The 13983-nt window shown below is 37.2% G+C and overlaps 2 protein-coding genes and 1 non-coding gene across 4 annotated transcripts; 1 reads left to right on the plus strand and 2 right to left on the minus strand.

Moving 5' to 3' along the window:
* On the minus strand, positions 445 to 4078 carry LOC18769412 (phosphatidate cytidylyltransferase, mitochondrial). Of its 2 annotated transcripts, none has more exons than XM_020567742.1 (10): positions 3359 to 4078; positions 3191 to 3247; positions 3036 to 3098; positions 2867 to 2935; positions 2601 to 2663; positions 2032 to 2136; positions 1885 to 1962; positions 1643 to 1771; positions 1260 to 1365; positions 445 to 982 (listed from the first exon to the last, which is right to left on the minus strand). In XM_020567742.1, the coding sequence occupies exons 1-10, from the start codon at positions 3470 to 3472 to the stop codon at positions 792 to 794; spliced, it is 975 nt and encodes a 324-aa protein (XP_020423331.1). In that variant the 5' UTR covers positions 3473 to 4078; the 3' UTR covers positions 445 to 791. The 2 variants fall into 2 exon arrangements, with proteins under 2 accessions (XP_020423331.1, XP_007204443.1); XM_007204381.2 differs by having other exon boundaries at positions 2601 to 2693.
* On the minus strand, positions 4873 to 4945 carry TRNAK-UUU. Its single transcript has one exon. It is a non-coding gene; the product is annotated as a tRNA-Lys (tRNA).
* On the plus strand, positions 10183 to 13591 carry LOC18771686 (random slug protein 5). The gene is made up of 5 exons (XM_007202276.2): positions 10183 to 10278; positions 11167 to 11343; positions 11687 to 11785; positions 11928 to 12170; positions 13015 to 13591. The coding sequence occupies exons 1-5, from the start codon at positions 10213 to 10215 to the stop codon at positions 13453 to 13455; spliced, it is 1026 nt and encodes a 341-aa protein (XP_007202338.1). The 5' UTR covers positions 10183 to 10212; the 3' UTR covers positions 13456 to 13591.

The raw sequence follows: 13983 nt of genomic DNA on the forward strand, positions 1-13983 counted from the left end.
TCCATATGATTTACTAAACAACTTCAAAAGGAATCCGGAATCTAATTCTCCTCAATCCAACTCCTCATCAATTCCATTCATTCTCAATTCAATTCCTAATCCAATCACGGATTAATAAACATGCCATTAGAGTGATTGTCGTCTAGGCAAACGCCATTTCCGTCTTCAACTTCTTTTGAAATTTTACAATCCTGCCCTAGATTTCCTTTGAAAGGTCACTATTTTGATTCTAAGTCTGAAAGGTTGGAGCTTTATCTATGAAGGAACCCATACCAGTTACCGTTTTAGTCCCAACTAATTTACTTTTTTACTTTTCATTTTATATCTTTTTCTTCTTTAATAAGCATCCAAATTTCTTAACTTTCAATACCATGTTTCCTGCACTGCTAACTTTCAGCAACCTGGCATTAATAATCTTCTCCAGGAACCAATACTTCTACTCTGTACCAAAATGTTATCGGTATAGAGATATGCATAGTTTTAAATCTTGAAAACATTTACTTGCATGTCGCAGTATACAAAACTTGCTTTTCCTCTCTCAGTTTCTTATACAAAATGCTCACTGATAACACGAGCGTCTTCTTCCTTGGTACAAACAACAATATCTTGTTTGAATGAAACCTATTGACCAGTGAGCCCTGGGGAGCTCATATAGGTTATGTTTCGAGCATCTCACCTCTTGTTGCGATGGAATTGCAAAATCATGCTTTCCACGTCCCTCTGATGCTAACAGTTTATGGCTGAACAAGACGCGCGCTAAAAATGAATAAATAATTATATGTAAAAAATTATCATCTCCAGGATTTCCAAGCCTTGCTCATTTTAGCACCAAGATATCTCATGCCATTAATGCCACCAGCAGCCAGGAGACCAGACAAGGCCTGTCTTGCACTCGAAACCATGACCTTTCGCCGCAGAATAGTCTGCATGCATTTAGCAGCCTCGTCTTTGGAGCCAATCACAATTTCCTGAATAACTCGACCTGCAATTGAAGTACAAGAGATGTGTAATGATCGACTAAAATCCAGATTCAAGAGTTACAAGTACATATGTTAAACTACCACCCTAGTTAAAACACTATCCCTGTGGCACATAAATCTGGAAGTTTTCTATGAACTTTCACCTTTCCATTTATAACAAACAAGCAATATTTTCCTTAAAAAACATTGGATCAGGTATAATCATTAAATCTGGACTCAGATCAATCCTTAAGAAACCTTTTTCCTCATAAGCCACTGCAGATGAGTTAAGGTTCATACCAGAGTCACACAGTACTTTCTTTTCTCCTAGCTTCATCCCCATTTGGCTTCTGACCATTGGGGGCAGAGAAGAAACAAGAGATCGAGCTGCTAATAAACCACCATCCTGTTTTAACAGGTAATAATGTATCTTAAGCTTCAAAGCATTGAACTGTACACTGCATAGCATAACTTTTAGAAGAATTAGCCATATAGTGAAGTCTTAAAGTTGGTATCTAGCTTATGTTCTAAAACATGCACTGAGGTTCCATACACCCATTAAATCAACGCTTCTTTTTTTTCTTTTTCTTTTTCAACTTTTATGAGAAGCTATACATCAACCCTTCGCTAGTAAAAGAAATGTTGGATCAACTTCACACTGCAACCTAAGGGTCAGAATAGACCTGAGATATGATTGGTCGAGTATTCCCAGATAAACAGCGTCTCAACAACTCTTTGGTCTCATACTCTTCAATAAATGGCTTATACATCAGCCGGAACAATTCAAATTGCCCTTGTACTATTTTCTTCACCTGCAGTAGATAATGTAATTTTAAAAAATTTGATTATGTTTGGCCATATAATTACAAGACCCGCCAACTGAATGCAAGTTTGTGGATTTATGTAACCACTGATTGAGCTTTACCTTATTTCTGTCCTCTGCAAAAAGCATACGCAAGTCGCCCATATACGAGAGGCTACATATTTTGGCATACAATTCTTCCTGCATTAAATGGAATATGTTATAGAACTCCAAAAAATTTAAAATCATTGAGCAGTGAAAGAATCAGACCTCAGTGAACTTGGACGGCAAAAGAAGGAGAGCTGCAGACATTGCAGCCCTCAAATTAACCGAGTTTACATTTGCGATATCCAAATTATCCAGAAGTACATGAACCTGTAGAAAAAAACATTGAAAACTCTCATGTTGAATATAAAGATAATGTATCATAACATGAACTACATGAGACAATCCGAGTCTTGGGTCTTCAACAGAATGGCATTATTTTTAAGACAAAGCATAAGAACATGTATTTTAATTTTCATTAGTTTCAGGCAATTTCCGTGTGCTACAAAATATTTCAATAAGGTAAAAATTTGTTAATCAAACTAGCAGAGGGGGGTTTTTTTTTTTTTTTTTTTCCAAGAATTACATCACTAAGATTATCATTGAATATGATTGAAAGTTCTAAAACTTAGACCATCTTCATGCTATGTGAAGGGTGGTGCTAGTTAGAAAATAATGTAACTAAACAGGAAGTTAACTAAAATCAAAATGAAAGGAGGACAAATACGAAGCTGAAGATTAATCTTCCACGAACATAAAGACAAAAAGAATGAGAATCAATGAAGAAGGCATACTGGTTTTTGTAATCGGCCGCTCAAATAGAACCTCTCCCAATTTAGTATGTCCTGAACCAAGTCCTGCATGCGAACAACCCCATACTTGAACATCTGAAAAAAAATTACTTGAGTGTGACGAATGTGTAACAAAATACAAGATGTGAAAGATTACAGAATGTGTAACAAAACACTAATGCACTATCAGTTTAAAATATGGCATGAAAGCTCAGACACCCAAGAAATAGCCTAAACTTGAACCTACAGGGTAGCTGAATGATCAATACCTTGTCGTTCCAACTAACAAAAGGATTGAAGTGCACCCCCACACCTAGTTCATCTGCAACGTCGGTAATCTAGCATGGACAATTATATTGTGTCAGGATCAATGACAATAGAATTGAACATGGAAGCAGAGAGAGAGAGAGAGAGAGAGAGAGAGAGAGAGAGCAGTACCAGTCTTGCCCCACCAAGAAGCACCATCCATGAGGAATAATGATCGTTGTTCAATGTCAGATTCTAGTTGTACATACACAAATTAGTAAACACCATGATTGATTATTGAAGCATCAAGAAGAGACATATGGTATGTGTGGAAGTCTAAAGCTTACCTCAGAATGCCATTGTCGGGGATTGGATACACCAAGAATGCAATCTACCATGGTTGACTACCAACCCAGAATTCACAAATGCAAAGCAAAGGTTCAAAATGTATATTACTTAAGTGAACAAGCAATTGCTAGAAGAGTGAAAAAGAGCTATAGAAGTAAAGTAGAAACCTTTGCACTGCCAGGATTGTTGGGATGAAGAAATGAGCCATAGACACAGCAGAACTCAACAGGGGGAAGAGTTTTGAGAAAACTTAGAAGCTGGGCTTTGTCGTGATTTTCCATACTAAGCTAGTAGTGCAAAGGACATTAGTATTCTGAAAAAAATACTGAAGAGGGATTTCATCAAACACATCAAATGCAAGCCAAAATGTTTGCCTGATGTGGTCTTTCGCAGTCAAACTCTTCGTTCTCAGCTACACAAGTTCCACATTATTATCGTCTTTTCAATTTTTCAAGCGGCCTCAGAGGCCTCGATTCTCACCAATACTTCCCTCAGCAACTCCTGAGGCATCTGAGCCCAGCAGCTCTGCTTCAGTGACTCCCCCGACCCAGCCGAGTCTTGGACCACCCGCTGTGAGAGAGAGGTCAGGGGGAGAGAACGAGAGCAGAGAGAGAGAGAGAAAGAGCAGATTGGGAAGTGGAGGTGGACGGCGCTGCGTTTAGAGGTGAAGAAGGGTGCGCAGGTGGACGGTTGCTGGTAGACCTGGCAAACCGGTCATGTTAATGGGTTTTGGGTCGTGTTCGTGTCAACCCGTTAACTTAATAGGTTGACACGACACGACCCGTTAACTTAATGGGTGAAAAATACCAGATTCAAATATAACTCATTATAATTCGCGAATGATCCGACATGACAGTTAAGAATAAACCCGAAAAAAAAAAAAAAAAAAAAAAGAGTCAGCAACCACTCTCTCTGTCCTTTTTCTCTCAATTTCCATGTCATAAACACTATCCAAAAAACTTTCATGACCATCTATAAAACTTACATAAAGAAAAACAAGAAGAGAAAAAAATGGTTGATTAGATTAGATTATTTATATATAAAAAAAGACGGAGAGGAAGAGACAAGAGATGTAGATAAAAAGAGAAAAAAATGGTTGATTAGATTATATTAGATTATTTATATATATAAAAAAAGACACAAAGGAAGAGACGAGATAGAAGAAAAAAAAGGAGAGATGGAGAATGACGGAAAGAGGAAAAAGAAAAGGAAAAAAAAAGAGATGGAGAGAAGAAGAAGAAGAAGAAGAAGAAGAAGAAGAGACAGTGGGAGGTCACAAGAAAAGAAAAAAATAGTTGATTAAATTACATTAGATTATTTATAAATAAAAAAGACAAAGATGAAAAGACGAATAAGAAGAGAAAAAAACAAAGGAGAGATGGAGAATGACGGAATGAGGAAGAAGAAAAGGAAAAATAAAAAAGAGATGGAGAGAAGAAGAAGAAGAAAAGAGAGAGTGGGAGGTGAGAGACAGTAAACAGAGAGAGGAAGAGGAAAGATGGAAAAGGACTATGAAAAAATAAAAAGAGGAATGGTGTTGGATTTTTTTAAAAACATATTTAGCAAAGCTACCAAATTACCTTCCTTAACGGGCGAAGTCGCTGAAGCGAGTCTAAAGGCCAAAGAGTGATCTTTGAAAGCTACTATGCATCCTTACTAATAGTATAGTGTAACGTAGGTTTGGGTATAGCAAGACTTGAACCTAAGACCATTAGGTTAAAAGCCTAATGCTCTACCAACCGAGCTATACACCCAAAAAAGATATAGTAGTAAATAATGATTGGTGCGGAAAAAAAAAAAAAGAGGGTTCCCACTTATCCTCGTCATATTAAAGGGGCGCGGCTCTGTATGAGGCTCGTACTGCAGGCAGAGCAAGCAAAGAAAACATAAGGGCACACGTTAGCTAGGCCGTTTTCTTGTAGGAGTGCTAACACGCCCCTTATTGAAAACTTAAGGAAAGCCTTGATTGATCTACATCCGCTCAAGCACCCGACCTATACAACGGGCTTGGGCTTGAAAGCTGGCCTTACTCAACAAGCACCTTTATTAGTAAGGTTGCTTGTTGCACTCATTGAAGATTCTATCTGCAAAAGAAGGTCAACGGGGGATACTAAAGTTGCTCTCACTGCTAAAGGAGTGTAAAGGTACTATCTTATACTCTCTTCTAAAAATCTATGTATCTAAGTTTTTTTATTTCTTTCTTTCTCTAATCAATACCTAATCTTAGCCTCTGGTACTCTTTCTTGGGTTGATCGAAGAGCTGCTAACAAAAAGGCGAAGGCAAGATTCACAATAAAATAACTGTGGACGGATTGAGCCAAAAGGCGCCTTCAGATATAGAGGGGCTACTCTAGTCCTAGCTAAGTACATAACAGACTCTCCAAACAGAAGTACGTACTGCACGGCTGAGGAAGCATCCGAAGCATCTAAAGTCGAATAATTCGAATCCATTAAATAGGAAGCCTTTGACCCCGTGGGTGATGCCGCATGTAGTCCATGCCCCCGCTCCCTCCAATTATTAGCCGACTCAATCCATAACTTGTCGGTGGCTCTCCCTCCGACCATGGCAGGGCTCTCCCTCCAACGTTGTGGTGGAATCTGATTCTCGGGGCATCATCCAAAGCTTGAAGGGTAACATTGTCAGGGGTGCTTGGACCATCTACCCCACTTTCCATAAAATTAAGGAGATGAATCAGTATTTCCACTCTTGCAACTGGTCTTGGATTTCCAGATCAGCAAAAAAAAGCGACTGATTTCTTGGCATCGCTAGCTTAGGCAAGGTTGCGCACGGAAGTTTGGGTCGACAAACCCCCATCCTCACTAACCCATATTCTGAACAAAGACAGCTGCCCTTGCCCTCCCCCTACCTAAGGCTCTTGATGGTTGTTAGCTAGAATGAACGTTGGCTTAAAGCTATGGTCTTTATTGTTTTTCTGTTAGCATCAGTTCGTTTCTTTCCATCTCTTGTATCTCTACTTATGCGTATCTTTTGAGCACCTCTCTTCTCCTTTGTGGGGTAGGTCTTTTTTTTGATATTTTTCCTTTCAGGTTATTTTCCCCGCTCTATTAATGAAAGCATCTTTTAAGACCCAAAAAAATAATAATAATAAAAGAGAACAAATGATATTGTTTGGGCCTGGTTTTTACACAGTCAAGATTAAAGCTATATTGGACCAAGTTATGGTCCGGGTTTTAATTTTAATTAAATATCCTGATCAATTTATGGTAAACATTATTATATGGTAATTTCCTAGATTTAAAGGGATATTCATAAAGATTACTTGGTGTAGAAGACAATCAAGTGATTGATCCTAGAATAATTCTGATTTCACCGTGACCTAATAGAAGATTACCTCCTACAAGGGTTAGGGTTACACTACTATATAAAGGAGACACATCAACTTTCTCAAACACAAATTTTCAACAACAAACTCTACACTAAAGCCAAAGCTTTTAGTTAAAGACATTCGTCTCTCTTCTATTTGCTCTGCCAAGCCTCCTTGGTATCGATTTCTAATTGACTTCGTCAGTTGAAGGCCATTTTGGTTGCATCTTGTCTTCTTTTGATCTACTAAAACCACACAGTTCTGATCCTCACACAGTTCTGATCCTTACTCGTTCGTCACTCGTCGCTTAGTTATGCTTTGATCCAGGATTAATACAAGGTGGTGGCAACTTGAAGTTCTGGTCGATCTGTTTTACTTGCTTTCATTTGTTTTCACTATTTTGTTTACCTTTAGTGCCCTTTCCATTGTATTAGAGAAATTATGAAGTCCTTATTTGTCTTAAGGCATGGAAAAGAACCTCACTGATTTAATACCATTTCAATTCACAATCTTTTGATTAAAGTCATTTACTTGGTGCACAAGTTCTTTTATTTATTTATATTTCTGTCTATAAGAATTAGTTAATTGCTAATAGTAGCACATTCGCAACTCACACTTTCCCAAAGTCTACTCTAGGGCTTTGTTTCATTTTTCAGGGTAAACAAATATGTCAGCTAAACCATCACTCACACCCTTGGGACATTTATTAAGAGGACTCAAACTGCTGACAGCCCTGACATGAATTACTACATCTCAAGCCTCCAAATTAATTGGAGAAATCACTATATGATACCATAGTACAGTCACATAGAATACCATATTATAATTTCTCAGAATTGGTCAATATTTGAGATGTATATTTATTGTTGTGGCCCAAAAAATTGCAAGGTTCATGGATATTTTAGGCCCAATGCATTATTATGCTATAAAAGAAGCCTAGCTAGGGTACACGGAACCCCATCTGATACGGCTATGAAAGGCCTAAGCAAGCTTTGATATTCATGTCATGCCATGTGAGACTAATTTGGCACTTGGGAAGGTCATGATATGGGTTTACCAATTTCACATGCAAACCTATAAAGTTTAACAATGTCACACGCCTGAGCTCACCTAGCCCACTACTTCGTCAAGCATTATCTAACACAGCCCCAAGCCACTACAATACATCATAGCCCAAGCATAAGCACACAAATAATATGTCATGCCTAGTGGCTCCCTTTAGTGCCAAACCATCCGACAAGCTTAAGTAGGCCCAAGCCACATACATGTATGGGCTTGCTGAGCTGATTGTGGCGTGAATGGGTACGAGGGTCCATAAGGCCCATTAAGGGTTCAAAAGGTAGAGGTTTTGGGTATCTTAGGGGTACTAAAACCCAAGCCCACTTTCTTGAGCCCAATTACATGGGTAAGCGCAGAGAGAATTCTATCCCCCCTTTTGTTGAAGCCAAACCAGCTTACTTAAACCAAATCACAATCACTTAAATATCGTTCACTTAGATACATAGGCTACTGGAAGCTCACGTCTTTCTCCTATTTGACTAACCTTCACCCAAAATTACACTATAAGGTATCGTAAGAAAATAAGGAGAGAAAGCGAAGGAGTGTGTTGCCCAGAATGGAGGTTGCTACAAGGTTTAACTGCATGAAGGTTTTGGGGCACCAAAATTTGTTTTGTCTCAATAACTATAGCTCAACTGATTTTAGGGAATTTAACTGATAAAGGCCAAATTGGAGAAAGTGAAGGGAAGAGGAGAGGAGACTTGGCTAAAAAAAGAAGAAATGGCTAGGGTTTGAAGGGTTCGAGCGCCTATAAAAGAAGGTCATAGCTTAACCAGCAAAGGGGGAACTCAAACAGAGTGAGCAAGCCTCTCCTCCAACTGCTGAAAACACAAAAGCTTAAGCCTTAATCTTTCACTTCTCTACCTTCTCTCTCAAAAGCTCCATTCCAGATCAGAAACACCCATTTTTCTCTCTTAAGTATCTTGTTCTAACAAATCTCTAAAGCCAAGCTGAAATCATAGTCATCATCTTGGTGAGAAACCACGACCAAAGCGAGCAAGATATCCTCTAATTGCTGGAAACATCAAGCTCAAGCACCATCTCTTCCATCTTATTCTCTTCTCTCTCAAAAGGCCTTATTCCAGATCTAGCACACCCATCCTCTCAAGCCAAGATGAACTTAGAGGCTGTTATCTCCCATGCCACAAGCCTCTCATGCCAAGCCTAACCATATCTGGATTCACCAAAGCAAGCTTTCATGCCATGCCTATACGGTCTTTGCAACATCTTCAATTCTTTTCAGAGCCATTGAATGCTTATCCGAACAAGTGGCAAAGCCTTTCCACGTTGAGCAACTTCCTCCTAGTACCCCTTGTATCCTTATCATCAACACATGCAATGTACCGAGGAGCCATTGAAGATGACCAAAGCATTCCCTAAGGCTTCAACTCTATCGAAGTGTTTAGGGTCCTGGTGTTGCAAACTCAGGCAAAGGTGAAAGAGAGCCCAACCTACCTCGTAGCAGTCCAATAAGCCCCTTGCAACTCTTAACAAAAAGAACCCAACATTCATCAACTATTAATTATGGATGGGGTTGTGGATATGCCATCCCCATCCCAATCCCCATTAAGCATTTTTCCCCATCCTCCACCTTTATTGGGGAAAGGTTTCTTTCGCATTAAATAAAAACTATTTTTTTTATGGGAAAAAAAATACTATGAGCGCAACATATTTACTTTGTTAACCAAATATATACAACTAGTAAGTTTAAAGAGATTCCTCTAAATTTCTATAATACATGAAACACAAAATTTTGTTAGAGTCACTCTAATAATATATACGGAGAGGGTTTGGAGAGGGAATTGAAATACCATCCTTGCTCCTCCTTGATCACTATGTCCAAAAAAATTTCCAATGTCGTCCGCATACCCGATTTTTATCCTTCATACCCGATTTATTAGGGTCGAATTCCGACGAGGAAAATTGCCATTACCTCCCAAAGTTCCACTTTTAAGTTCCCTGTTATTTCTCAAATCTCTCATAAAATTTGCCAGACATGTTAGTTTGACCATACAGGACTTTCACGTTCCACATATCTCAAATCTCATCTCAAAGTACCTCATCCAAACATAGTGTTAAGGAAAAATTCAATAACGGCCCTAAATCTGCTCTCGTTCGACCACAATTCCCAAACTCTCGACTCCAATTCATTCGTACACTTGGTGGTCAATTTATTTAATATTAAATTCAGGCCAAAATAATTCCTAAATATAAATAGAAATTTTTTTGAAAACCAAATGCTTCTTCTCTGCTTATGCCAATATAAATACTTCACAATACTTATGGTTGTTTTCTTTCTTAATTTATCGAATCCAAAATCTGTTACTCTTTTATTCTATAAATAATAACAACGAAAAATAAAAAGGGTTATTGGGGATTTTCAGATGAGGGCGAAATTCTAAATGGATATTGATTTTGACAATTGCAATGACCTCTAAGGCTCTGAATCTGTATTTTCATGGTGAACAGGTATTTTATTTCTCTCCCTGTAATTCTAATGGGTTTGCTGTTAAATTAATGTAGGGCATGACGTTGTTTCTCTTCCAGAGACATAATATATATTTATTTTCTTAATTAATTTGAATTTTGCAGTTGATTGTTGGTGATTAATTGTGTTAAATATTCAATTTGAAAAGATGTCATTCAAAAAGCGGGAAGGTACAATAGAGAAAGCTTTGACACAGGAAGAGCAGCTGCTCAAGGTAATATAATAATAATAATAATACTTTAATTTATGTGTGCTTTAATTCAATCCTATTTTTTGCTTTTGTATCATTTACATGTCAATGACTTTGAATTCCCAGATCCCACAATACCAGGTACATAAAAAATAAAATAAAAATATCATATTGTACATGTCCTGCTTTCCCTAAAATAATAATCTAAAGTTGTTCCTTGATCTTGCATACAAACTAGTATTGTATAGAATTAAATAATCAATGATCATTTCTTTCAATCTGAAGTGAACACTTGCTCGTTTTCGAGTGGAGTTAAAATCAGTTTTTCAAAATTCTCCATAAAATTAAAGCATTTGCACGTTCTTAAGAAATAAGGAAATGATTTTGTTTATTCTTCTATGGACAAGTTATTCTGATAGACTGCTAGTAGTTTATTTTAATGGGACCCTTTTTTTTATATATATATTTGGTTTCAAATGTTGGACGGTTCTTCCCTGGAAAGTTGCATTTGCATCTGGTTTCCAATTTCAGCTATCCTCAATTTTGTTTTGATTTTGACCTCTTTTAGAATAAGGTCTATCGTGTTTAGATGATAGCGCATTGTTGTTTAGCCAAAGAGAGACAAATTAAAATTCTGATTGTTGACCTGACTTGGTATTGATGTCTGCAGACAAATTGAAAACTAGACTCTTCAGATTATGCCTCCTTGAATTTGAAATATATAGAAACGTTTTTTCATGCCTAATTTTGTCACATATGTTGTACAAATGAGAGTGAAGTCCTAGATAAAGATGCAAGACTTCGTTTCATGGTAGCGGAGCGCTGATTGAGAAATTTGATGAAGTGGTAAAGTTATATATGTTTTATTGATGAATCTCTTCATAGGAAATAATTTTCCCTTCTTCTCTTCAGATTTATGAAGTCAGACATATGATAGGTCCTATTGCTGATAAGCTACCAGCCATTTGTTCAGAAGAATCAATAGCAAGGTACCTAAGAGCACGGAACTGGAATACGAAGAAGGCAGGTAAGATGTTGAAAGAAACAATAAAATGGAGGATGGAGTACAAGCCAGAGAAGATCCGATGGGTAAGCTGAGATATGTGATGTCATGTCTGTTTACAGGAACATAATTTATTGTTCCGGAATATTTAGAGGGCCCTAATGTAGTTCTATATATTTTTATAATGCACTTGTCATGTACTAGCCAACTAGCCATTGTTCTGAGAAACATGTTTGTTAAACCCCACAGAATACATCCACACATTTCAGAATGCTATAGACGTGAACTGGCAGATTCTTCTTAATCCAATTCCCTTAGCTAATTCAAATGTTTGCCAAACTGTCCTCTTCTCCTCCAAGTTATGAGTGATTTATGCTTTTCGTTCTTGCCACTTGCCGATTTAAAGGGGTATGTTCTTATCTTATAAAGGAAAACATTGCTCCTGAGGCGGAGACAGGAAAAATTTACAAAGCCAATTACGTTGACAAGTGTGGAAGGACCGTTCTTATCATGAGGCCTGGTTTTCAGGTAGTTAAAAAGCATGACAAGAGTCTTCCTTTCTGCATTTATGTCAATTAATAGTTATCGTTATTTTTCTGATTAGTAGGTTTTAAGACTTTTTTTGTCTTTCCTTTTTCTTGTTGATTGTGAAATTCTTTCATCATGTCAGAACACAAATGCAGTAAATGGGCAGATCATGTATTTAGTATATTGCATGGAGAATGCAATGTTGAATTTGAATTTAGATCAAGAACAGATGGTTTGGCTAATTGATTTTCAACGGTGGAGCTCATCAAGCATATCATTGAAGGTGACTAGGGAAACCGCTAAGGTCCTGCAGAATCATTACCCTGAGAGATTGGGCCTTGGTATCCTCTATAATCCACCAAAAATATTCGAGTCCTTTTGGACGGTATGTTGTTTTACATCTTTTCATTTGTTATTACTTTCTTGTCTAAACCTTATTATTGTTATTGTTATGATATTAACCTTTGCATGTTCTAGTGCCTGAATCATGAATTTAATGCAGGATAGAATGAATCACATTACTATAAATAGATAACCAGGTTTAGTGTGTGTTGTGCTATGTTGTAAAATTAGAATATAAGCAAGGACCATGGGATTCTTTCAGTGATCTGTATGTGAGTGGGGGTTGACCAAACTAGCAAAATGAGTGATTAACTGCATCAATGGTGCAAAGAAATTAGTATAAATACAATATTAGTTCAGGGTTTCCTTGTGGATTTGTGGCCACAGAACTCTTTGCTGTAACCCTGAATAACCTGTCAATGACTCGAATAAGAGAATTGCCTTTCTATTCAAAACAACCCCTGACAAAAATAAGTTGAATTTTTACATTCAAAGACTAAAAAAACAAAATACCTGATAAAATAGCCTGACAGCATCCAGTACTGAAATTCTTTCCCATGTTGTAAAATAAAACTAAGTGTATGAAAATTTAATAAATAAAATAACTCAAACTAAGGTTTTAAACACTGAAAATGCCTATTATGGACATTTATTTGGACAAATATCTCTTCCTAACAGTTTTAAGGCTTATAGGGCTTGTCTTGCACTTCATCTGATGGTACAATTGGTTGGTTAGAATTATCTGGTATTGACAACTAGGTTCTTTGATGTTTTTATTTGAAATGATTTAAATCATCATTTGCTAACTTTTATGTCTGTTTAAGGATATTTATCAAATTCTCCTTGTTATATGTTTAAAAAATTTGGTGAAACTTTCTTTGAAACAGATGGTAAAACCATTTCTAGAGCCCAAAACATACAAGAAGATGAAGTTTGTGTACTCTGACAACCCACAGAGCCAGAAGACAATGGAGGATCTTTTCCATATGGACAAGTTGGAATCTGCATTTGGTGGAAAAAATTCATTTGGTTTTGACTATCAAGCTTATGCACAAAGAATGAGGGAAGATGACAAGAAGATGTCTAGTTTTATTGACTCCGGTTGTTCGCCTTCAGTTATATCCGAGTTGCAGCAGTCAGATGCACTAACTTCTGACCATTGTTCTGAGGTCTCTGATGAAGGTGGCTGCTCATCATGTGATGAAGCAGCTTCTTCGAACTTAGACGTTGTTGATGAGAAGATACAAAGCCAACCACTTGACAGCAAAGATGTTGCAAATGGCAACACAACATTACCTAAAGAAATGCAAATGAGTGAGCTTGCATGAGCAAAAGATTTTAGGATCTGGTTTATGATATTGGTCTCCCAAATTCTTAGCTTACATGATTTCACCTTAATGCAATGAAGTACTAGCATAAATTTTCAGCTTCTTTTACCCTGTTGGTTTCAAAGTGAATACCATCTTCAAGTAATGCACCATTTAAGATATATATATATATATCATTTTTATGGTACAGACATAAGCAGTTTGTGAATTCTAGAATGCTTTTCCCAGTGTTTGATATTTGTGGTTATATTTCTTGATTCCTGACCTGTTTTCAATGTTAAATATTTATATGGAGATTAGAGTTTTGGGAATGTGATACCCCTGAATCTCGCGTTGGAAAATACGCTGGGAAGATCTTGGGAACTAATCAAAGTCAAGCTTTATAACTGTGGGTTCATGGGTGGCTTGCCTCATTTTTCATTCTTCTTATGATACAGATGATAGAGTGGGAAATATTCAAAGAAAAGAGAGGAACGAATTTGCTGGCCGTTGATTGACTAGTTGTATACTAAGCTCAGGAGAAAGAAA

This window comes from Prunus persica, chromosome G7 (genome assembly GCF_000346465.2).
Source record: "Prunus persica cultivar Lovell chromosome G7, Prunus_persica_NCBIv2, whole genome shotgun sequence".
Taxonomy (NCBI): Eukaryota; Viridiplantae; Streptophyta; class Magnoliopsida; order Rosales; family Rosaceae; genus Prunus; species Prunus persica.

Excerpts from the sequence above, each read along its gene's own strand:
- LOC18769412 (XM_007204381.2), bottom strand. The coding sequence starts at position 3,472 with ATGGAAAATCACGACAAAGCCCAGCTTCTAAGTTTTCTCAAAACTCTT. Across the intron at positions 2,137-2,600 it reads GCGGCCGATTACAAAAACCA|GTTCATGTACTTCTGGATAA; the intron begins GTATGCCTTCTT and ends TTTTTTCTACAG. Across the intron at positions 1,772-1,884 it reads TTGCAGAGGACAGAAATAAG|GTGAAGAAAATAGTACAAGG; the intron begins GTAAAGCTCAAT and ends TATCTACTGCAG.
- LOC18771686 (XM_007202276.2), top strand. The coding sequence starts at position 10,213 with ATGTCATTCAAAAAGCGGGAAGGTACAATAGAGAAAGCTTTGACACAG. Across the intron at positions 11,786-11,927 it reads TCATGAGGCCTGGTTTTCAG|AACACAAATGCAGTAAATGG; the intron begins GTAGTTAAAAAG and ends TCATCATGTCAG. Across the intron at positions 12,171-13,014 it reads TATTCGAGTCCTTTTGGACG|ATGGTAAAACCATTTCTAGA; the intron begins GTATGTTGTTTT and ends TCTTTGAAACAG.